This window comes from Neovison vison, chromosome 7 (genome assembly GCF_020171115.1).
Source record: "Neovison vison isolate M4711 chromosome 7, ASM_NN_V1, whole genome shotgun sequence".
Lineage (NCBI taxonomy): Eukaryota > Metazoa > Chordata > Mammalia > Carnivora > Mustelidae > Neogale > Neogale vison.
The window spans coordinates 51,366,149-51,389,944 of record NC_058097.1 but is presented as its reverse complement, the minus strand read 5'-3'; the positions used below and the strand labels follow the sequence as shown (position 1 = coordinate 51,389,944).

The 23,796-nt window shown below is 53.0% G+C and overlaps 1 protein-coding gene across 1 annotated transcript; it reads left to right on the top strand.

The window, feature by feature from the left end:
* Positions 1-365: 365 nt before the first annotated feature.
* NUCB1 (nucleobindin 1) lies at positions 366-20,724 on the top strand. Its single transcript, XM_044256933.1, has 13 exons — positions 366-467; positions 870-1,009; positions 3,530-3,637; positions 5,905-6,037; positions 11,065-11,168; positions 14,698-14,883; positions 15,128-15,218; positions 18,040-18,098; positions 18,369-18,461; positions 18,546-18,638; positions 18,968-19,138; positions 19,612-19,708; positions 19,824-20,724. Exons 2-13 carry the CDS (start codon positions 881-883, stop codon positions 19,934-19,936), a joined length of 1,377 nt encoding a protein of 458 aa, XP_044112868.1. The 5' UTR covers positions 366-467; positions 870-880; the 3' UTR covers positions 19,937-20,724.
* The last annotated feature ends 3,072 nt before the right edge of the window (positions 20,725-23,796 follow it).

Here is a 23,796-nt window from a genome sequence, read left to right as displayed (position 1 = left end):
TCTATCTATCTCATATATTATATGTTAGAAATTTATGACCTGTGGCAATTGCTACCGATCTGTAACTTGCAGCCACTTCTTGTGGAAAAATAGATGCGGAAAACTACAACAGCCAGGAGGCGGAGGCAGGCGCCTCCTGGCCAGCGGAAGTGGCCTCATTTTCCCCTGCCTGCAGGGAATTGTAGTTCTCTTCGAAAGCCTCCGCTCTCCTTCCGCCTGAAAGGCAGGAAATGCGGCGTCAAGAGTTAGAGCTTCCGAGAAGGGAAGCGAGGCTTTCGAGAACAGACGAGCGACTTCGGCAAGGGGCGGATCGCTAGACCCGGACCTGGGGACCTGGAGCCAACGCGGACCAATCAGACCTCTGAGGGCGGGTCCTCTGCGGGAAAGTGGGCGGGGCCTCGGGGGGAAATCACCCGAACGCGCCGGAGGTCTCAGCCCGGGAAAACGCCCTCTGCGCGGAAGAGAAGGTGAGTGTTTGGGAGGGTTCCTAGATTGGGTCATGGGGAGGAGCGGGAGAAGGGGACCAGAGGGCTGGAAAACTGGGTCCCGGGGGGGATGGACTGGGCACCAGTACTTCTAGATCCTGGCGAAGAGGGAGGCTGGGGGCCTGGACCTTTGGTTCTGTGGAAAAGGGGTTGAGATCTCGGATTCCTGAGTCTGAGCGAAGAGACTGGGTGCTGGGAGCTAGGACTGGGTCTCAGGAAGGAAGAGCTGGAGGTGCGGAATCCTGTGTCCCGGGAAACGAGACGCTTTGAGTCTTGGCTCTTAGAAGAGGAACGGGGGCTGGGCGCTGGAGGCCCAGACTCTTGGGTCCATGGGAGTCCTGTCTGACTTGGGACAGACATTATCCACCTTTCTGCCCCCCACAGGCCACGCCGCCATGCCTTCCTCTGGGCCCCGCGCAGCCCTCCTTCTCCTGTTGCCACCGCTGCTGCTGCTGCGCACTGTCCTGGCCTTGCCCCTGGAGCGGGGGACGCCCAAGCAGGAGAGCCCTGCGACCGAGAGCCCAGTGAGTGGCCCTGCCCTGCTTTCCCGCCAGGTGTTTGCAAGTGGTACTACAGTCCCGCGGATCCGCGTAGCTCCTGGGTGGATACTTCCCCCACGGCCGCGGCTTGAAGTTTGCCTGCCATTCTTTGCCGTCCTGGGGCTTTGACGTGGTGAAAAACTCGGGGCGAGTATACGTGTGTATGTGCATATTTCTAAGTCCCTGGCTCTGAGGCGTGGGGGAAATGAGGTCAGATTTTAAGTGACAAATCTGCATTAGCCCCCTATGTTTTAAGTGCCATCCCCAAGAAGGAATCTGAAAAAAGAACTACATTTCCCTGTAACACCTAGGGCAGGTGGAGTTCCCTAACTGGGGTGTGCTGGCTTTCTGGAGCTCGTGGGAGTTGTTAAAGCTATGAAGGTAGTCCCGACATGTGTTTATCAGATGCTGTGAAACCTTTGGTCTTAGGGAATTTGAGACTCCCAAGGCTCAGGCGCTGATTTCTGGCCTGACTGCTCCTACAGCCTTCATCAGTAAGGGTCACGTCACTGTCTCTGGAAGGGATGGGTCCATGCTCCTGTGTGGCGGTCCCACCTTGTGAGCTAGGCCTGTGCTTGGTGACATCTTGGCAGGCACAGAAGGCACTTCTAAGTCCCCTTTCCCTTCATTCATCCCACACATTTCTTGAGAGTGGACACCAGGGTGATGGTCAGAGAGGAAGGATTGTGAGCTGAAATGCAAAATGCAAGGAAGGACATTCCAGGCAGGGGGAACAGCCTGGGCCAAGACACTGTGGTGTGGAGAGCAGAGTGAGTAGAGAGACATGGAGGTGGCCAGTGGGACTGGAGCAGAATGGGGAGGGGGCAGGTCACGTGGGGCCTCAATGGGGAGCTCCCAACCTTACTTCACAGGTGAGGCTGAAGCACAAGAGGGTTTAAGTAACTTGCCCAAGAACTGAGGTTTCTAGGTGTAGCAAATAAAAACACAAGATGCCCAGTTAAAATTGAATTTCAGACAAGCATGCATAATGTTGCATATAAGTAAACTCTTGCAGTATATTTATAAGTTATTTGTTGTTTATCAGAAATTTAAAGTGAACTAGGCATTCTAGCTGTCCTAACAAGGTCACCTAGCTAGTAATTGGCAGATTTGGGATTCCAGCCCGTTGGCTAAACAAAAATGTCCACACCTTGGGGCACCTGGCTGGCTTAGTCTGTAGGGCATATGACTCTTGATCTCGGGGTTCTGAATTTGAGTCCCACACTGTGGTGTAGAGATTACTAAAAATAGAATAGAACAGAATAGAATAGAACAAAACAGATAAATTAACTTTAAAAAAATGATGTCAACACCTTAATTCCCAGAACCTGTGACTATCTTACCTTACAGGGCAAAAGAGTGTTTGCAGGTGTGATTGAGACAAGGCTCTTGAGATGGAAGGAAAAGTTAGCCTGTGTTATCCAAGTGGGCCCAACGTAAACACAAGTGTTCTCTATAAGAGGGAAGCAAGAAGGTCAAAGTCAGAGGTGATAGGATAACGTAAGCAGAGGTCACAGTGATGCAGAGTCATGTGGCAAGGAACACGGGCAACCTCTAGCAGCTGGAAAAGGCAGGGAAACATTCTCCCTTAGGGTTTCCAGAATGAACTCAGCCTTGTCCTGTTCTGAGCTTCTGACCTTCAGAACGCTAAGGGAATACATTCGGGTTGCTGTCAGCCAGTGGGAAGTCGGTATACCCACAGGGGCCTGGCTGAGCCATCAGGTTATCCGGCTCCTACCGTGTGCTCGCTACTTACGAAATGATGGCAGTAATAGATTGAGGATCGTGCCAGGCCCTTCATCTTGTGTAGTTTTCACCATGGCGCTGAGAAGCAGGGAATTTATTGCCTATTTTATTTTTTATGATTTTATTTATTTGTCACAGGAAGAGAGAGAGAGAGCACTAGCAGGGGAAACTGCAGGCAGAGGGGGAAGCAGGCTTCCCGCTGAGCAAAGAGCCTGATGCAGGATTCGATCCCAGGACCCCAGGATCATGACTCACCCTGGCATGCCACCCACCTACACACGCCAGTCTGGGTCTAGGAGCGTAGGGATTTTTGTCTGTCTTGGTCACTTGCCGAGTCCCTAGCAGAGCACCTAGTGCGCGGTAGGAGCGCGGGGATTGCCTGATGAATGATGGATGAGGGTATGTTTCACGGCTCGCCAGCAAATACTGGTGTGTCCACCCTGAGCACCCGCTCCATGTGCGGCGTCGGGCTGGGTGTCTGTCTCCCCGTGTGATGTCTAATTTGTCTCCACCAATGGCCTGGGAGGAGACAAGTGCCTCGGCCCAGGGGATCAGCCTGGTCTTACGGAGCAGCTGGGGATCAGAACTAGGGCCACCTGGCTCTAGAAGCTTTGTCCCAGGGGGCAGGCCTGATTTTTGCTCCCAGCACGGGGCCTCGGGGTCCTTCAGCCGGCCCCCAGGGATGTGGGCCCTGGCTCCTAGGCTCAGGGAGAACGGGGGGGTGGGGGCTGGGTGCTATGTTCATCCCTGTCCCCTCAGGACACTGGCCTATACTACCACCGGTACCTCCAGGAAGTCATCAACGTGCTGGAGACGGACGGGCATTTCCGTGAGAAGCTGCAGGCTGCGAACGCCGAGGACATCAAGGTGCGGCTGGGCATGGGCCAGCGGGGAGGGAACAAGGGGCGCGTGCTCTTTCCTGTTGCTCTACGCTTCCATGCCATGTGACCACCCCGCGCCGTGCCTCAGTTTCCCCATCTGTAAAGAGGGCGCGCTAGCCGAGTCTACGTTACAGGGTTCAGCTTAGGATCATTAGAGGTGAGACGCGTCAAGGATGGAGATGCACAGGGTGGCGGTCCTCGCACCTGCCATGCACATGCAGGTCCCCCAAGGGCCAGGCTGGTGTGTCCTGCTCAGGAAGAATTCAAGACACAGGAGATGTGGTTGCAGCTCGCCTCCCCTCTAGCTCACGTTGGGCCTCCAGAGGGGCCGAGATTGTCATCATTTTATGAAGGGGGACATGGAGGCCCTCGTGGCAGTGTTTGTCATCCATATAGGCTCTGTGTCGTCCCCGCAGGGCTGGCTGATGACGGCCTCCCCCTCCACGAGGAGATGGGGCTGACTGGCCCCCTTTCCTCCTTCCCGCCCCGCCGCACACAGACTCCCCCACCCCGTTCAGGTGTGTGTGGGCATGCCCCACCTAGAGGGGCCTCCTTGAGTCCTTGGTCCCAGAGAGGACCAGGTGGCCCTGCTCCCCCAAAGCCTCCTGGCATTTCTGGGGCTCCCATGTCTCCCCATCTACCTGGCCACCAGTGAAGGACCAGCAGAGCCAGAGACCCTAAAGCTCAGTCCCTCCCATTACCCAGCTGGGATAACCTGAGGTGCAGCCGTCCCCAACACGCTGCCAGGGTTCAAGGTCATATCAGTGGGAAATGATCTTGGAAACAGAAGGGCCAGTGAGGCAGGCAGGGTGTGGAGAGCGACGGTGCCCAGTACAATGACCAATCCCAGCTCCTCCTCATGTGCTCTGGGCTGAGCAGCCGCACCCTCTGGACCCCGGTGTCTTTCTCAGATACTAGGGGTTCTGATGCAACACTTTCCGGGATGTGAGAGGTGTAGGATGGCAAAGATCCCCACCTCAGGGCCTGCTCTGGCACATCGTGAGGCCACGGTGGATGTCAGTCGTCATCCTTGGTGGTGGGAGTAATATCTGCTTGAGTAGGAAAAGAATATGGGGAGACACGACTCTGACCTGATACCCAGTGGTTTTTGCTGGGCCTCAGTTTGCCCATCTGTAAAATGGGGCTGTGGGCAAGATTAGAGGACAGACCCCGGGAGTCCAGCGCAGGGCTTGGCCCAGAGTAGATGCTTGACTGGTTGGGTGAATGGGGCTGTCTCCATGATCACTGTGTCCTGTTGCCTCTCGAGGGCCATGGGCCCTATGGGCTGGGGAGCCCCATTGTGAGTCTCAAGTGACCAAAAAAGCAACCTGAGCAATGACAGATAGCAGAGGGCCCTGGGCGGGCCTCAGGAGGGTACAGTCCAGCATGACAAGTGAGAGAGAACTTTTGGAGCAAGGGTGTCCCTTGCCCAAGTGAAGTCTGAAGTCTGAGTGGGGATATCTGTGGTGTAGAAGTTGTTGTGGTATGTGTGTGTGTGTGTGTGTATGTGTGTGCATGGGGGGGTGAAGGCGTGGCACTTCAGACAGCGGGAACTGTGTGTATAAACAAAGCATTCTCGTACTTTCCGTGTCTCCCCGTGGTTCATGATCACTGCCACAAAGACAGGGGCGATGGGACTAGAGAGGTGGATGTGTGCAGGGTCTCGGGTACCGGCCGCAGGGATTCTGTCCTGGGGGCCCTGGGGAGCCGTGGGGGCTGTGAGCAGGAGAGGGTTGGGGTCAGCTCTGAGCAACAAACAGAATCTGAAGTGACAGGAGGGGCAGCCCAGGGAAGGCACCCCAGGGAGGGGGGCGGGGAGTTGCCCAGAGGATCTTTCAAAGGAGGTGCCTTGTACTTTGAGTGTCTAAGGGCAGTGAGGATCTGCTTAGGCCTAGAAAGGGGGTGGCGGGAGAGAATCCTAGGCAGAGGGACCAACCAGCATGTGCAAAGCCCAGGAGGGGGGAAAGAGCCTTGAGTGTGGAGGCTGATGCCCAGTTAGTGCTGCTGGAACCTAGTGTGCTTTGACGGGTGGCGGGCCTCGGGGCTCCCGGGGTGGGCAGGGTCTCAGATGCCAGGCTGCAGGGCTGGACCTGGTTTCGGAGGCTTGGGGAGCGGGTGGGCCAAGGGTCTGTAAGCTTTCCAGGCTTCACAAAGCTGGTAGAAGTCTCCCGGGAGGGCAGAGAAAGGACGAGGCTGCCCCGTGCACCCCCTTCAGGGCCCCCAGCCTGACCAGTGTCCCCTCCACCTGGGCAGAGTGGAAAGCTGAGCCGTGAGCTGGACTTTGTCAGCCACCATGTCCGCACCAAGCTGGACGAGCTCAAGAGGCAGGAGGTGTCTCGGCTACGGATGCTGCTCAAGGCCAAGATGGATGCGGAGCAGGAGCCCAGTAAGCAGGGGTGGGTGGGGTGGAATGGCCTCCCTCCTAGGGACTCACCACCACCCCCCTACCCCACCCCTGTCTACCACCTAAGATGTGCATAGAAAATTGACCGAGTTTTCTTTCTAGAACCATCTACCACTAACATGACTGGTGGATTGTTTTTTGCTTCTCCGTTTCATTTTTTAAATTTTTATTTTTAAAAACCATTTTCATTTAATGGGGCACCTGTGTGGCTCAGTTGGTTAAGTGGCTGCCTTCGGCTCAGGTCATGATCCCAGGGTCCTGGGATCGAGTCCTGCATCAGGCTCCCTGTTCAGCAGGGAGTCTGCTTTTCCCTCTCCCTCTGCCTGCTGCTCTGTATACTTGTACTCTCTCTCTGTCAAATAAATAAATAAAATCTTTAAAAATAAATAATAAATAGGGGCACCTGGGTGGCTCAGTGGGTTGGGCCGCTGCCTTCGGCTCGGGTCGTGGTCTCGGGGTCCTGGGATCGAGTCCCGCATCGGGCTCTCTGCTCAGCGGGGAGCCTGCTTCCCTCTCTCTCTCTCTCTGCCTGCCTCTCCGTCTACTTGTGATTTCTCTCTGTCAAATAAATAAATAAAATCTTTAAAATAAATAAATAAATAAATAATAAATAAATAAAAACCATTTTCATTTAAAATATTGATGTAGGGATGCCTGCGTGGCTCAGTTGGTTAAGCGTCTGGATTTGCCTGTTCTTGGACACTCCAGATAAATGGAGCCCTACCGTCTGTGACCTTTTGTGTCTGGATCTTTCACTTCTCCTAAGGTTTCCAAGGTTCATCCAAAATGTAACGTGTGTCAGCAACTTCCTTTTTTGGGGCCAAGTACTATTCCAGTGTACAGATAGACCCCATTGGGTTTATCGACTCATCGGTTGATGGATATCTGGGTTGTCTGCACCCTTTGGCTATGGACCTATGGACTGTAGTGGTATATATTTTTTAATTTCTAAAAAAAATTTTAAAGATTTTATTTATTAGAGGCAGAGAGAGAACGAGCCGTGGGGAGGGGGAGCGGGGGAGAGAAGCAGACTCCCCACTGAGCAGGGAGCGCGATGTGGGACTCGATCCCATGACCCGGAGATCATGACCTGAGCTGAAGGCAGGTGTTGAACCGACCAAGCCACACAGCCCCCCCACCCCCCGCCCCACCCCACCCTGCCCCGCCCCGCCCATGGTGTTATACTTACTGTGGCTCTGTGGTAGTCTGGTATGGGGTGTGACCACATGTAAGGAAACGCCCCCTTTCTTGAGATGGACCCTCTTATCTCTGGACATCCTGTGAGGCTCCCATGTTATGTAAGGAGGCGCTGAGCCTTGGTGGATGGTGTTGATGGTCAGTAGGAGAACTGGGCTTTGTTTTCATTTCTTTCTTTCTTTCTTTCTTTCTTTCTTTCTTTCTTTCTTTCTTTCTTTTTTAAGATTATATTTATTTGACAGAGATCACAAGTAGGCAGAGAGGCAGGCAGAGAGATAGAGGAGGAAGCAGGCTCCCCGCCAAGCAGAGAGCCCGATGCGGGACTCGATCCCAGGACCCTGAGATCATGACCTGAGCCGAAGGCAGAGGCTTAACCCACTGAGCCACCCTTGCGCCCCCCCCCCTTTTTTTTAAATGAATTGTTCGAAAGAGAGAAAGCATTAGCAGGGGGAGGGTCAGAGGGAAGGAAAAGGAGACTCTGCTCTGAGCACAGAGCCATTGCGGGGCTTGATCCCAGGACCCCGAGACCACGACCCGAGCCAAAGTCAGACACGCCTGTTTTCAGGACTTACCTGATTCCACGGGTCCACTGACGAACACGTGTCTCCGGTTGTACTGTGTGCCGGGCACCAGGTGGGTGCTGGAGCTCCACGGTGACCAGATGGCCTGCGCAGGCACCCACGGCTGTCTGCTGATTTAATTATTACAGTTCCAGAGTTGACCACTTCACCATCCATTGCTGTTGCCTGGGTACTGCTTGGATCACTGCAGTCGCCTCCTCCCTGGGCTCCCTGGTGCCTCCCCTGCTTTGGGTCCTAGTCCCTGCCTCCGCCCTTCTTCAGCAGCCAGGGGGATCCTGTAGCTGTTTCCTGTGGCCACTGCAGCAAATCACCACAAATTCAGGGGTTAAACAACACACACCAATTCCCTTACAGTTGGGAGATCAAAATCGGAAGTCAGTTTCACCCAGCAAAAATCAGTGCATCAGCGCAGCCACACTCCTTCTGGAGGCCCTAGGGGCAGCCTGTTGCCTTGTCTTTTCTGGCTGCTGGAGTGGCATTCCTTGGCAGGTGGCTTCTTCCTCCGTCCTCAAAGCTAGTATGTAGCCTTTGTGTTCAGTGCTCACATGGCCTTCCCCCTCTGCCTCCCTCTTTTTTTTTTTTTTAAAGGTTTATTTGTTGGAGAGAGCGCGCACGCGCATTCTTGAGAGCATGAGCAGTGGGGAGAGGCGGAAGACAGGAATAAGACTGTGCTGAGTGTGGAACCCAATACCAGGCTCGATCTCATGACCCTGAGATCATGACCTGAGCCGAAATTTCAAGAGTTGGAAGCGTAACCCGCTGAGCCACCCAGGCACCCCTGCCTCCCTCTAAGAGGGACCCTTATGGTTACATTGGATCTCCTGGGTAACCCGAGATCACCTCCTCATCTCCAGATTCTTAATTTAATCACCTGCAAGTCACACTTTGCCACCTGAGGTCCCCTAGTCATGGGTTCCAGGGTTTAGGGCATGGGCGTCTTGGGGGCAGTGACGCAGCCCATCACAGCATCCAGTCCACATCCTGTCCCTCCTCTTCTTAGGACCCACCCCGGCTCCCCAGAGGTCAGCAGACCCAAGTCCACGGTCCTCACGGCTGCACTGCCTACCCAACCCCTCCCTTTACAGGTGCCCTCTCCTGTCAGCGTTTTTTTTTTGTTTTTTTTTTTTTTAAAGATTTTATTTATTTATCAGAGAGAGAGAGGGAGAGAGAGTGAGCACAGGCAGACAGAGTGGCAGGCAGAGGCAGAGGGAGAAGCAGGCTCCCTGCCAAGCAAGGAGCCTGATGTGGGACTCGATCCCAGGACGCTGGGATCATGACCTGAGCCGAAGGCAGCTGCTTAACCAACTGAGCCACCCAGGCGTCCCCCTGTCAGCGTTTTTAATAATGCTTCCGGGCAGCGTATGTCTGTCACCTCTGGACCTTGACCCTGGCACTTCCCTCTGCCTGGGATGTTCTCAGGGCTCTTTGCACTGCTGGCCAAGCTTCTGTCTCAGCTCCTACCCTGACGGGGCTGCTCAAGGGAGGTTCTGTTGGTTGCTGTCCCTGGGATTGCTAGGGTCATGTGTGTTGGTCCTCTGTCTCCTGCTGGGTGCTGGGGGCAAGGGGAGCCCACGCTGCTGCTGTCTGGTTCCCATGGCGGCCCCAGGGCCAGGCACCACTCTGGCCCAGGGGTAGGGGCTCAGCCCCCAATTAGTGGCATGAATAATGCATCATGAAATTTGATCTGTGTCTGTGTCCTGTGAGCCTGCCCCTCCTCTGGGCTCTCCCTGAGCAGAGCTGGCCCCATGGTAACACAAGACCTCAGGGTCCCGGCCTTCCCGTGTGTGTACAGCTCTCTCCCTTCCCAGAACGGGAGCCACTGGAGAGCCGGCCTGGGTCTGATTCACATGTCCCCCTGCCCCTCACAGGCTGGCTTTAGCACCCCGGAAGTCCCAGGTCAGGTTGTGGCAGGATCGGTTTCTTCTGCTGGGAATCAGTTCTGGGTCTCTCTTTGGCTTGGAGATGGCCAGCTTCTGCCTCGTGTCTTCCCTGCAGCATCCAAATTTTTTTCCCTTATAGAAGGAAACAAGTCCTCTTGGATTTGGGTCTCCCCCGAGACCTTGTTTTAACTTGGTCACCTCTGGGAAGACCCTCTCTGCCAATAAGGTTACATTTGGAGGGTCTCGGGGCAAAGACCCCAACAAATGGGTTTTGGGGCACATAATTCAGCCCATAACAGGACTTGTGCTCTGGAGCCCGGCAATGGGTTCTAATATTCTCTCTGCCACTTCCTAGATGATGGTGACCTAGACAAGTCCCTGACCCTCTCTGGGCCTCAGTTTTCACATCTGTAAAATGGGATCATCATAGAACCTTTGTCTTAAGATTTTTGTGAGAAATAAATGCTCTAGAGATGCCTGGATGGCTCAGTCGGTTAAGCTTCTGCCTTCGGGTCAGGTCATGATCCCAGGGTCCTGGGACTAAGCCCTGCATTGGGCTCCCTGCTCAGCAAAGGAGTTTGCTGCTCCCTCTGCCTGCCATTCCTCCTGCTTGTGTGTTTCTCTCTCTCTTTCTTTCTGACAAATAAATACAATTTTTAAAAAATGCATTAAATAGGAGTGCCTTGGTGGCTCAGAGGGTTAAGCCTCTGCCTTCAGCTCAGCTCATGGTCCCAGGGTCCTGGGATTGAGCCCCTCATCAGGCTCTCCACTCAGCAGGGAGCCTGCTTCTTCCTCTCTCTCTGCCTGATGTTTGTGATCTCTCTCTCTCTGTCAAATAAATAAAGTCTTTTAAAAATGCATTAAATAGGGGCGCCTGGGTGGCTCAGTGGATTAAGCCGCTGCCTTCAGCTCAGGTCATGATCCCAGGGTCCTGGGATCAAGCCCCGCATCGGGCTCTCTGCTCTATGGGAAGCCTGCTTCCTCCTCTCTCTCTGCCTGCCTCTCGCCAACTTCTGATCTCTGTCTGTCAAATAAATAAATAAAATAAATCTTTAAAAAAAATGCATTAAATATATTTAATGTATTTAAAGTAGAGCCTAGCATATAGTGAGTACTCAGTGCATGTTAATTATTATTATGGTTATTGTTTTAAGCATCAGAGTCAGCTGTGGTGTCACCTCCTCCAGGAAGCTCTCCCTGATCGCCCCAGCTTCATTCAGGACATCCTCTGGGCTTTCCCAGTACCTGCTGTGACCTCCTTCAGAGCAGATATAGCCCAGGGATTTTGAAAGAAGGAACATTCTGTGCACATTTTTTTTTTTTTTTTTTAAGTAACTTCTCCCTCATCCAGATGTACAGGTGGATCACCTGAGCCTCCTGAAGCAGTTTGAACATCTGGACCCTCAGAATCAGCACACCTTCGAGGCCCGGGACCTGGAGCTGCTGATCCAGACGGTAGTGTGGAGGGGGTGCTCTGGGCAGTGGACTGAAGGAGGCTTCGTGGACAGGGAGAAGGGAATGGAGCCTGGGACATGTGCTCCATCACCCTGGTGTTCTCCGAGGTCAGTGGCTGCAAAGGCCAGGCAGTCCCCGGAAGCCTCCCCAGATTCTCTCTGGGAGAGCAAGGTGTAGGCAGAATGGGCTGGGCTCCATGTAGACCATTTTAGATCCTTCCTCGGCTTTGTCCTTCCCCATATGACTTGGGTGGGGGCGGGGGTGGCAGAATCATGTAGAATCACGCGGCTGCCCCCCCAGAGATGTCACACCCTTCACATCCCAATCAGCGGAACCTCTGGCTGTGTAGACCTCTCGTGGCAAAAGAGATTTTGCAGAGGGGATTAAGCGGAGGGTCCTGAGCGGGTGAGATTACCCTGGGTTATCCAGTGGGCCCTCCGTGTCCTCACAGAGGGAGGTGTGACTACCTTTGGAGGTAGCAGTGTGAAACAGAAAGTGCTCAGTTCCTGGCTTTGCAGACAGGAGAAGGAGCCGCCAGCGTGGAAGGCAGTTCTAGAAAGGAGAAGTCTGTAGAAGGAGCATGGCTCGGCCTCCACTGTAATATGAGCTCCGTGAAACTATTTTCACATCTCTGGCCTCCATAATACGAGATGATCAATGTGTGTTGTTTTCTCTCTCTCTCTTTCCTTTTTTTCTTTAAGTAGGCTCCACACCCAATGTGGGGCTTGAACTCACAACCTTGAGATCGAGTCATGTGCCTGACAGACTGAGCCACCCTGGTGCCCCTGAATGTGTGTTGTTTTACACCATTTACATTTACATCAAGTGTACAATTATAGCAGCCATAGGAGCTAATAGAGCCCTTATCTGAGAAGCGGGATCGCCAGCCCAGCCTCATGGGGACAGCCAAGGGTTGTGGGGCTGGGGAGTGCAAGGCTGTGCCCAGACTTGACCCTGCCTCTCCCCTGCTTGCATTCCTTCCCTGGGTCCCCAGTGCCTCCAGGACAAACCTGTTTCTGGCCTCCTGGAGCTTCATCTAGTGGCCGTGAAGATAATAGCCGTCAATTGAGTATTCCTGGCATTGGGCTCAGTCCCTGAGAAATGTTTTTGCCAGTCACTTCCAGAATATTCCAGAAACTGTCCGCTTTTCTCCAGCCCCACCATCCTTTTCCTAGCTTCAGCTCGCACCATCTCTCATAGCTGCTTCTTTAGTGGGCTCCCTGCTTCTGCCTTCCGAGCTCACCAGGACTTCTCAACTTAGCACTCTTGACGTTTGGAGCTGGATAATTCTTTGTTGTGGGGGAGGTTTGTGCATTATAGGACATTTAGCCGCATCCCTGCTCTCTACCCACTCGATGCCTGTAGACCTGTCCTCGTTGTGAGAACCTGTTCCCCACACAGCAGCTGTGTTCGTTTCTTATACCGCCCCATAACAAATTACCACAAACCTAATAGCTTAAGACACCTTGAAATTACTGCATGGTGTAACAACTTACCACAGACTCAGTGGCTTAACCCAACAAATGTGGGGCGCCTGGCAGGTTCAGTCATTAGAACGCTTGACTCTTGATCTCGCGGTGGTGAGTTCGAGGCCCATGTTGGGTGTGGAGGTTACTTAAAAAATAAAATTCTTTTTTGAATTAAAAAAATAAAAAATAGAATTGTATTCTCTCCCAGTTCTGGAGGCCAGAAGTCCAAAATCAGTATCCCTGAGCCCAAACCAAGGCTTTGGCAGAGCTGTACTCTCTTTAGAAGCCATAGGGAAGGGGTGCCTGGGTGGCTCAGTCGTAAATATCTGCCTGCAGCTCAGGTCATGATCCCAGGGTCCTGGGATCGAGCCCCACATTGGGCTCCATGCTCAGCGGGAAGCCTGCTTTTCCCTTTCCCACTCTCCCTACATCTGTTCCCTCTCTCGCTTTATCTCTCTCTCTCTCTCAAATAAATAAATAAAATCTTTAAAACAAAAAAAAACTAAAAGAAGAAGAAGAAGCTATAGGGAAAAATCCACTTCTTGCCTCTTCCAGCCTCTGGAGGTTGCCAGCATTCTGCAACTTGTAGACCCATCATTCCAGTCTCAGCTTCCATGGCGTTCTCCCCATGTCTCTCTGTATCTTCTCTGTGTCCTTTTTCTTTTTTTGTTTAAGACTTTATTTATGTATTTATTTGAGAGCAAGCGAGAGAGAGAGCATGAGAAGGGGGAGGATCAGAGGGAGAAGCAGACCCTCCGCTGAGCTGAGAGCCCAACACGGGGCTCGATCCCAGGACCCCGGGATCGTGACCTGAGCCAAAAGCAGACGTTTAACCAACTGAGCCACCCTGGAGCCCCTCTCTGTAGCCTTCTTATAAGGACACCACTCATTTGGATTTAACGAAGATCCTATTTCCAAATAAGTTCACATTTCAGCATTCTAGGTGAACAGTAATTTTGGAGGGGATACTCTTCAACCCAGTGTCATATTGTTCATTCCAAATTATAGAAGAGGAAACTGAGGCACAGAGAGGCTAAGTAACTTACCCAAAATCACACAGCCTAGTGGGATTTGTTCACACAGCAGAGCCTGGATTAGAACCCTGGGCAAAGTAATTAGGGACCCAGGGTTCTTTATCACCTATCACTTTTTTCTCTGAGATCCTTATTTTATTTTTAAGTCATCTCTGTACCCAATGTGGGGCTTGAACTCAAAACCCTGCAATCAAGAGTCACATGCTCCACCCACTGAGCCAGCCAGGCGCCCCTGTTCCTCCAAGATCTTGAGATTGTGGAGGACTTGAAAGAAGTGGGTTAATGTTGTTGCTGTGTAGGGGTGCTTGGCTGGCTCAGTCGGAAGAGCCTGGGGCCCTTGATCTCACAGGGTCATGAGTTCGAGCCCCATGTTGAGTGTAGAGATTACTTCAATAAATAAACTTCAAAAAAAAAGTTGTTGCTGTGTGTTTTGAACAGATAGGCTGTGTTACGGGACAAGAGTGGGTTGTAAAGATCAAGAAGTGAGCTCAGGGGGCACCTGGGTGGCTCAGTTGGTTAGGCAACTGCATTTGGCTCAGGTCATGATCCCGGGGTCTGGAATCGAGGCCCGCATCAGCCTCCACCTGCTCTCCGGGTAGCCTGCTTCTCCCTCTCCCTCTGTCTGCCACTCCCCCTGCTTGAGCTCTCTCTCTCTCTGTCAAATAAAAAAATAAAATCTTAAAAAAAAAAAAAGTGGGGGGCGCCTGGGTGGCTCAGTGGGTTAAGCCTCTGCCTTCGGCTCGGGTCATGATTCCGGGGTCCTGGGATCAAGCCCCACGTCCAGCACTCTGCTCAGCGGGGAGCCTGCTTTCCCCCCTCTCTCTCTGCCTGCCTCTCTGCCTGCTTGTCATCTCTGTCAAATAAATAAATAAAAGCTTTAAAAAAAAAAAAAAAAGAAGTGAGCTCGGGACATGGAGCCCAGGACTGGGTGGAGATTGGGGTCGCCCTTGACCAGGTTCATGGCTGAGAGCCTGGAATTTGGAGGTTGAAATTAGGACCTGGGTGTGACCGTCTGCCTCTCTCCAGGCCACCCGGGACCTCGCCCAGTATGACGCAGCCCATCATGAAGAGTTCAAACGCTATGAGATGCTGAAGGAACACGAGAGACGCCGTTATCTGGAGTCCCTGGGAGAGGAGCAGCGAAAGGAGGCAGAGAGAAAGCTGGAAGAACAACAACGCCGGCACCGAGAGCACCCCAAAGTCAATGTACCTGTAAGAACCCTCATTTGTGGCTACCCCACACCAAGTCCAACTCTTCAGGCACCGCAAGATGAGAAAGTAGCCAAAGAACTACAATTCCCAGCAGATCCTGAGGCCAGAAGGCCCTTTAAATATGCTCAGCCACCTACAGGAGCTGCTGGGAGTTGTAGTTTTTCTTGCTTGAGGGGCATGACATTTGAGGGCTGGGAGGGACTCAGACTTCTTGCTCATGAGCCCCTGGCTCTCCCCTCCACAGGGCAGCCAAGCCCAGTTGAAGGAGGTATGGGAGGAGCTGGATGGATTGGACCCCAACAGGTTTAACCCCAAGACCTTCTTCATACTGCATGGTAAGGTGGGGAAGAGCCCCAAGACCCAGGCTGAACCCTGAGGCTCTGACCTTTCTGGGGCCTGAATTCTAAGAAGTGTCCCCATTGCAGTGAGGCTTAGGCAGGCCAAAGAAATCTGAGCCTGTCCCTCCTATTGGTCTAGAAGCGTCCACCCTTCCGCATTGCTAGAACCTTCTAGTGAAGATCTAGTTCTCTTTTCAGGGATACACTAGACTCCTCGGTTCTCAGGCTGATACCCACTAACTGAGCCATCAGGCTTGGCTAGGCTGGGCGTGCCTCCCACAGTAGCCTAGGAGCCCTGTTGCCAAATAAACAGGCCTCCAGGGACTGGAAGGCTACCTTTTCCATGGTGGTTCAGACACACGTATCCCTTCATTCTCCTCCTCTGAAGGAACCCAACCCAGAGTTGCCAGGACCCCCTCAGATGTGCTTGTCCCAGAAGCTGCCAGCAGTCCGCGGAGCTTAGCTGGGCCTGGCTCATTGATTCAGCAGACATTTCCTCAGCTCCCTCTGAGACCAAGCTTCATGGAGAATCTGTGGATCCTGCTGTGAAGGGAACCGAGCTCCCCTCTCTCACACAGCCAGTGATCAGGCAGACTGATAACGCTGTATTTCGGTGAATCTAAAAAATCCAGGCAGTGTAAGATGTTCTAGAATTTTTAGACAAGCCGCCCATGAAACTCACACACCACCAATGCCAAGATGCCTCTTGATCTTGGGGGTGGGGGGTGGGGGGGTGACAGTCAAGGAAGGGGATTTGATAATAGTGCCCCGAGAAGTGCTAAGAGATGAGTAACGTGGAAAAGATGACAGGAGGATTATGGGCGGAAAGTGTATTGTACCCACCAGCCCCCATGTGGCTGTTTAGCTCTTGAAACACACCAAGGAACTGAATTCTCTAGTTTTGAGACATGAATTTTTTTTTTTTTTTTTTTTTTAATTTGTAACTCTGGTGAAATACACTCAATCATGAAATGTCCCATCTTTGGCCCTTTTGAAGTGGACGGTTCAGGAAGGCTAAGGACACCCACGTTGTTGTTCAGCCAAAGTCCAGAATTATTCTTCATCCTTTCCAAAGGAAAACTCTTCGGTCAATCAACAACTCCCCACTACTCCTCCCCACCCAGCCCCTGGCCACCTCCCTTCTGGGTGCTGTCTCTGTGAATTCTAGCTATTTCACACAAGTGGACTCATACAGAATTTGTCTTGTTTGGGATTGATTCTGTCTGCCTTAAGGGCTGACAGAATCCAGCTGTGTGGAGGATAGGCAATATGGCGGGAGGGCCAAAAGCCTGGAGAAGACGGGACATGCTGGTGGCTTTGCAATGGGAAGGAGGGAAGAGCCGTTGGATTGTGGGTTTACCTCGAAGGGCAAGCTGGTAGGACTTACAGATGGACTGGATGAGGATTATGAGCTAACAAAAAGGGTCAGGGGCGACTCTGAGGTACTCGGTAGGAGCAGCCATATTTGGGAACTAAGTCCGTTCGTGTTAAACTGCAGATGTCTGTCAGACACTTATGTGGCCAGGAGAGTTGACAGTTGGAAATTCAGTTGTAGAGGCACTGGTAGATGAGGGACTGGAGGGACCCATCTGAAGAGGGGCGGGCCAGTCACAGTCTTTCTGTAATGATCCAAATGTTCCGTGCCATCCAATATGGCAGCCACCAGCTACATGTGGCTGTTGAATGCTTGACCGATAACAAGTGGGGTGAGACACTGGGATTTTTTTTTTTTTTTTTAGATTTTTATTTTATTATTTCTTTGAGAGAGCAGGAGCAGGGTGAAGGGCAGAGGGAGAAGCAGACTTCCTGCAGAGCAGGGGGCCTGACGTGGGACTCAATCCCTCGCAGGATCATGACCTGAGCTGAACAGTTGAACAGTTGCTTAACCCACTGAGCCATCCAGACGCCCCCTGGGATTTTTTATCTTAATCGATTTAAATTTAAATGGCCAGTGTGGCTGGCGGCTACATGATGGATTCTAGCATTAGATGGCCTGAGCCCTGGGGCCCACCGATAGGTAGCATTCCGGAGGAGGATGGAGCCAAAGGAACCAACGAAGGAGAACGAGGGGTATTTGGGAGGAGAAAAATGATGTTCTGGAAGCCAAGGGCAGAAAGTCAAGTAAAATGCTGGTGAAAAATTAACCATTGGCAGGATCCCCTAGGTGGCTTGGTCAGTGGAGCATGTAACTCTGGATCTCGGGGTTTTAAGTTTGAGGCCCACACTCACTGTAGAGGCTGCTTAAAAAGAAAATGTTTTTTAAAAAATTAAACATTGTATTTACGAGGTCAGGGTTTCCAGCCTCCTCTGAAGGACCAGTGTGGGCGCTGATCTGAGTGAGCGAGGGTTGGGGGCGGGGGGACAGCGAGCGTGGCCCATGCGGCTGAGAAACCTGGAGCCTCAGAGCCATACAAGCTGGGTGGCAGGTGGAGAGATTCCTGTGGCCGGGGTCTCTGGGACAGAGGCCTTTGACACCCCTGGCTCCTGGGCAAAGGGCTTGATCCTGTGCCTAGATCACCAGGGGTTAGGGATCAAGTAGTCCCGCGTTATGACCATCCCAAGAGTGGTCCTGGCAAAGCCCGCCTTCATTTACTCCCTTCTGGGGACCCTGGTTGGTAGGGATCTGGCTGTCCTAGCAACTGGCCAATGGGGTACTGAAGCCTGAAAGGTATCATTGTATTGTTGGAGACCCAAGGATACCTGTCCTCTCATAACAGAGCCCACATCAGCCCCCAATTCTTTCTCTAGCAGGTCCCTCAGGGACCTGACCCACCCTGTACTCAGTCCCCCCAAGATACCCTATTGTCTCCCCCCTCAGATATCAACAGTGATGGGGTCCTGGATGAACAGGAGCTGGAGGCCCTCTTCACCAAGGAGGTGAGCGAGCATTTTGGAAACCATGGGTGCAGAGGATGCCCGCATTGGCCATGTGTCCCCTCCGGTCCCCCTGGATGGGAACTCAAGAGAAACTACAACTCCTAGCAGCCCCTGGGACAGAAGGAGGCTACCAGGAGTGTCTGGGTGCCTCTGAGGACTTCTGGGAGTTGAAGTTGCGTAGTCTCTGTGTGTAAAGAAACGGAGTAGCCTAGGTGAGAGGTCGCCCTGGACCCCTCAATGTGTCCTTCCTCTCCCTTGACCCTGCTGCAGCTGGAGAAGGTGTATGACCCAAAGAACGAAGAAGATGACATGCGGGAGATGGAAGAGGAGCGGCTTCGCATGAGGGAGCACGTGATGAAGAACGTGAGTGGGGGGACAGGGGACATGGGGAGGATGGGGGCTGGAGTGGAGTGAGGCCCAGCTCTGTTGCTTACCCTGGCTTCCCAGGTGGACACCAACCAGGACCGCCTCGTGACCCTGGAGGAGTTCCTCGCATCCACCCAGAGGAAGGAGTTTGGGGACACCGGGGAGGGCTGGGAGGTGAGACCATGGAGGATTCTCTGAGTCCTGAATGCCTCTCTCCCCACAGCCCGAAGCCTTCTTTCAGAGTCTCTGGACACTTCTTTTACCCTCTGGGTCTCTGTCCCCCTACCCTGGCTCTCTGCCTCCCTCTGTCTCTGGGTTCAGTCTCCATCCCCCTCTGGGTCTCTCTTCTCCCCTGTCTCTGGGTCTTTATCACCCTCAGCTTCCACGCAGAGCTCTTCTGCCCTCACACGTGACCCAGGCTGCCTCTGTTAGCGGCGCCCTCCCCAGCGCGGGTGGGCTAAGGCTCACGGCATCCTGCTGAGATCCCTGTCCTCACCTCGCAGACAGTGGAGATGCACCCTGCCTACACGGAGGATGAACTAAGGCGTTTTGAGGAGGAGTTGGCTGCCCGGGAGGCAGAGCTGAATGCCAAGGCGCAGCGCCTCAGCCAAGAGACAGAGGCCCTGGGGCGCTCTCAGGGCCGCCTGGAGGCCCAGAAGAGAGAGTTGCAGCAGGTGACTGGCCAGGGAGGCTGGCCCCATCCTCTAAGTCCCTGATGGCCTCTGTCCTTGTATATTAAGAAGCTGGGAAGGCCTGTGGCCACCATGTTCATCACTACTAGACTCTCAGGTGGTGACCGCCATCTTTAGTAAGGGCGGGTGTCCCCATCCCTGACCGCTCTGTGGCTGCCATGTTGGATAAGGGCAGTGGGACTCTAAGCAAGAAAGTGGGAGGGAGGAAGACCAAAGACCGAGTGGGAGGCTAGACTCAGCAAGGGTTCAGTGAAGGCTTCCCGGTCCCGAGGTATGACCCAAGCCATGACAGGGGAGGGAAAACTCTATCTTCTTACTGTTAAGCCCAACTCTCAGAGAGAGAGAAAAATGCCAAGGCCCATAGGGAAGGGATGGGTTCAGGACCACTTAGCAAGTTGCCATGGAGACTTGGTATCATCCCCTCTTGCTCGTGCAATCTGCCCTACTCGCTGCAGGCCGTTCTGCAAATGGAACAAAGAAAACAGCAGCAGCAAGGCCAGAACAGCCCAGCCCCTGGCCCCGAGGGACAGCTCCAGTTCCACCCGGACACAGGTGCTCTGGGCCCCTGGGCACCCCGGGGGTGGGGAGGGTGCTGGCAGCCACTCCGGGTCCAAGGGAGGAAGAAGCTGGGATGCCTACTGCTACCATTGCCTCCCTGCATTACCAGATGATGCACCTGTCCCAGCTCCAGCGGGTGACCAGAAGGATGGCGACCCTTTAGAAAAGAAGGTTCCTGATCAGCCTCCACAGCTGCCCCAGTCGGACACCCAACACCTGTGATCCTCCTGGGACCCCCCCCAACACGCACGCACACACACACACACACACACACACACACACTCTGGGTTCCTACAGAGGCAGCTGGTGGGAGGGGGCTGTGGAATCGACATCAACCTCCCTGGGGGGCCAGCGACTTGTGTGGCCGCCTGGAGGAGGGGAGGGCCAGGTGGCTCTTCACACGTTGCTCCCTGAGCCCTACATCTGCCCCTCAGCTTCCACAGCCTCCCAGTATGTGCTCTCTTCTTTCCGAGACCCCCAAGTCTAGTTGGACCCTCACTGCATCCCTAACTTAGGGAAGTCCTCTCCCTCCTGAGAAGGGTTGGCCTTGTGCCTGCCTTTTCGAGATGGTTTGGCCTCAGCTGCCCAGATCATGGCTACCCTGGCATCCTGCCTTTGTCCCCACTGCTGCTGGAATGCCTGCTGTCCGGCTTCTGTCGGCTGATGAGGTATTTTTTGGGGGGTGGGTGTCTCTCGAGAGAACCATTGATGCCCAAGGATGGTGTCTTCCCCATGGCTGGCTGCAAGGGGCAGCAGAGTCATCAGCATAGCTGACTAGTGCTGACCCCAGGAACCCAGACTCTCCCTGACCCCTGGCTTCCAGCTGCCTGGCTCCTTGCCCTTTTACCACACAGCTCCAGAGGGGTCCTGGAGCCAAACCAGCCCCAGGATCAGGTTCCAGCCCCTCAGCCCATGGAGGAGGCCCTGCCCCACTTTCTGGTCTTTTTTCACGTGGCTCCAAGTTCTGCTCTATACTCCAGTTCCATCCAAATACACTTTCTGGAACACTTTCTATGCCTCTGTGTCTTTGGATATACTGTTCCCTCTGAAACCTCATCCCCAATTCCCCTGCTAAAGTCCTCATTCTGTAAAATTCACTTCAAGTGTAATAGCTGAGAGGCTTCATCCTGGCAACTTTCTGTCTTCTGATAAGTCCACCGTGTGTGTGTGTGTGTATGCGCGCGCACGCACACCCACCCACACCGTTCAGTAGGATCCCAGCCACAAGGATAGAAAGGTTTAGTATAGAAGAAGTATTATCTCCCAACACAAGACATCCTAGGGTGATTCCAGGAAATCACTTCCTCCCATAACCTAGTTCTGCTGTGGCCCCAGAGTGGCTGTAGCTGCTCCAGATATCACATCTGCACCAACAGCTGATGAAGGAAATTGGCAGAGGCGACAAATCAGAGCCTCCTCCTACCCCTGCATGCCAGCGCGTGTTTGCCAACATACCACTGGGCATAGCGTAGGTTCGGTTTGGTACCACAAAGAGGATGAAGTGTAAAGGAGGCTCAAATGATAAAAGCTATCTGAGGAGACACAAGACCCCTGGGCACCAAGGGCAGGCAAATCTGCTGGGAGGTGTCCTGTGTGGCTCTGGCAGAGCCCAAGCCAGTGGCCTGGAGCCAGCTGGTGGGCCTCCTCGAGGAGGCAGCAGTGCAGGGAGGCACATACTTTCCACCCTCACCTGCCCCACCAGGCAGCTGGGAGGGATAGCGACCCTGGGCCAGGTATTGGCAGCCTGTGGCCCAGGGACCTTTCTCTACTTTCAGAGGCCCTCTGAGGCTGCAGGCAAGTGCCTCCAGCTGCATGGAGTAAGGCCTCAAGGGAAGGTCACGGTCAAGTATGATTGCAAGGAGCTACAACCAGGAGGCATGGACCCAGAGCAGCTCCCCCCACAGAAAGAGGAAATTGCGGGGCTGGAGACTGTTGTGGAGAGATGGGTCAAAGAGCTGCTGGGTGACAGTTACAAACCCACTGAGGCCTTTGTCTCTGGCCTGCTGGTAAGATCCTGGACTTGCAGAAGCCTGAACACACCCCAGAAGTAAGGGTTTTCACTGCCATTGTGGGGATTTTTTTTTTTCTTTTCTTTTTTTTTTTTTTTTTTACTGTTACTGAACTGATGGGACTTTAAAAAAATTATCTGAGGGGCGCCTGGGTGGCTCAGTGGGTTAAGCCGCTGCCTTCAGCTCAGGTCATGATCTCAGGTCCTGGGATCGAGTCCCGCATCGGGCTCTCTGCTCAGCAGGGAGCCTGCTTCCCTCTCTCTCTCTCTGCCTGCCTCTCCATCTACTTGTGATTTCTCTCTGTCAAATAAATAAATAAAATCTTTAAAAAAAAAAATTATCTGAGAGGCTCATTAACAACGCAAATTCCCAGACCCTGAAATATCCAAGGGAGGGTTCTGGGAAGTTACATGACCTGCTGTGCGCCCCGGCTTGAACCCCAACAATGACCACAAACAGCAGCCACAGCCACTCGGCTTCTGGAACACTGGGAGCTGAGCCTCACTGAGCCAATCTGGAAAATGGGCATTAAATGGTAGAGTTCTTTGAAGGATCCGATAATAATACACATGAACAGTATGGCTCCTGGGTTGAAATTTGAGATCAACAAGCAGTAATTTGTTATTATATGGATACATTTACGCAATTAGTGTCCCTGGGCACCTGTCAGTGACTTCCATATTGAAGGAGGTCCCCCATTCCAGCTGCCCAGGACCTTTTTGTGTCAGGCTTCCTTACTCTCTCTCCATCAGTAGACTCTAAGTTCCAAAGGAGCCAGGAGAGGGAGGCTCACGTCTGTCAAGTTCGTGGGCCCATTCAGCAGCATCTATGGCTAGTATACATGGTCAAGAACCAGGCCATCTCTGTCCCGAAGACCCCTCCGCCCCACCACTGCCTCCCTGCCTGGCCTTTTGTTCTAGTCTTTTTTGTTGTTGTTGTCAGAGAAAGTGAGCACAGGCAGACAGAGTGGCAGATAAAGGCAGAGGAAGAAGCAGGCTTCCCGCCGAGCAAGGAGCCCGATGTGGGACTCGATCCCAGGATGCCGGGATCATGACCTGAGCCGAAGGCAGCTGCTTAACCAACTGAGCCACCCAGGCATCCCCTTTTGTTCTAGTCTTAAATCAACAGGATTATTTCGACTATTTATGTATATTCGGAAAATGATTTCTTGGTTGCTACTATTGGTGGTGGTCATTTCTTACAGCAACAGCGAGACACTAATACACAGCAGTGAACATTTCTGTAGCACTTGGAACGTGGCAGGTGCCCTGCTGAGCACATTATATGATCTCAGTAACAGCCCATTTCATCTTCACCTAAACACTGTGAGGCAATCACTGTCATCAACCCCATTCTACAGATGAAGCGAATAAGAGAAGCTAAGTCACTCGCCAAAAAGCCCACAGCTAGTAAATGTCCGGGCTGGGACTGGAACCCTGGTCCGCCGGACCCAGTTCATGCGAAGTTCTTTTTGGCACTGAATCGGTGCTGAAAATTTTCTGGTGAATGAATTAATGGGGGGCGCCTGGGTGGCTCAATCAGTAGAGCGTGGGACGCTTGATCTCAGGGCCACAAGTCCAAGCCCCAAGTAGAGTGTAGCGCTTAATCTGAAACAAACAAACTAATGAGTGCACACTTTGCTCCCTGCCTGGCGTGCTCGCTGTCCACTCATCCATTCTGTGGTTGTGACCTTTAATTTCCTAAGGGTTTTCCTAACACTTGGATATGACTCTATTGATCAAAACGCTGCTGTCTTCACCTTCACACTCTATCACCCACACAGGAGCTCCTCAACCCTGCCCAAGGGGTCCAGTTGATCCTTCTAGGTTTATCTTTCACATTCTCCCCCACTCCCAACCTGGGTTCCAGACTGACTTCTTTTCTTTTTTTAAGTAAGCTCTGTGCCCGAACTTGGACCTCGAACTCAAGACCCTGGCAGTTCAAGTGGAAAATCTGTTTCCTTGCTTTTCCAGCTTCTGCTGGCACCTGCATCTGCATTCCTGGCCTAATGACCCCTTCCTCCAGCTTCAAAGCCAGCAGCACAGAATTTTCAAATCCCCTGCCCTGTTTTGA

Coding starts and splice junctions, on each gene's coding strand:
- NUCB1 (XM_044256933.1), top strand. CDS start 881: ATGCCTTCCTCTGGGCCCCGCGCAGCCCTCCTTCTCCTGTTGCCACCG. Junction 1,010..3,529: donor GCCCTGCGACCGAGAGCCCA/GTGAGTGGCCCT, acceptor CTGTCCCCTCAG/GACACTGGCCTATACTACCA. Junction 18,462..18,545: donor GGGAGCACGTGATGAAGAAC/GTGAGTGGGGGG, acceptor CTGGCTTCCCAG/GTGGACACCAACCAGGACCG.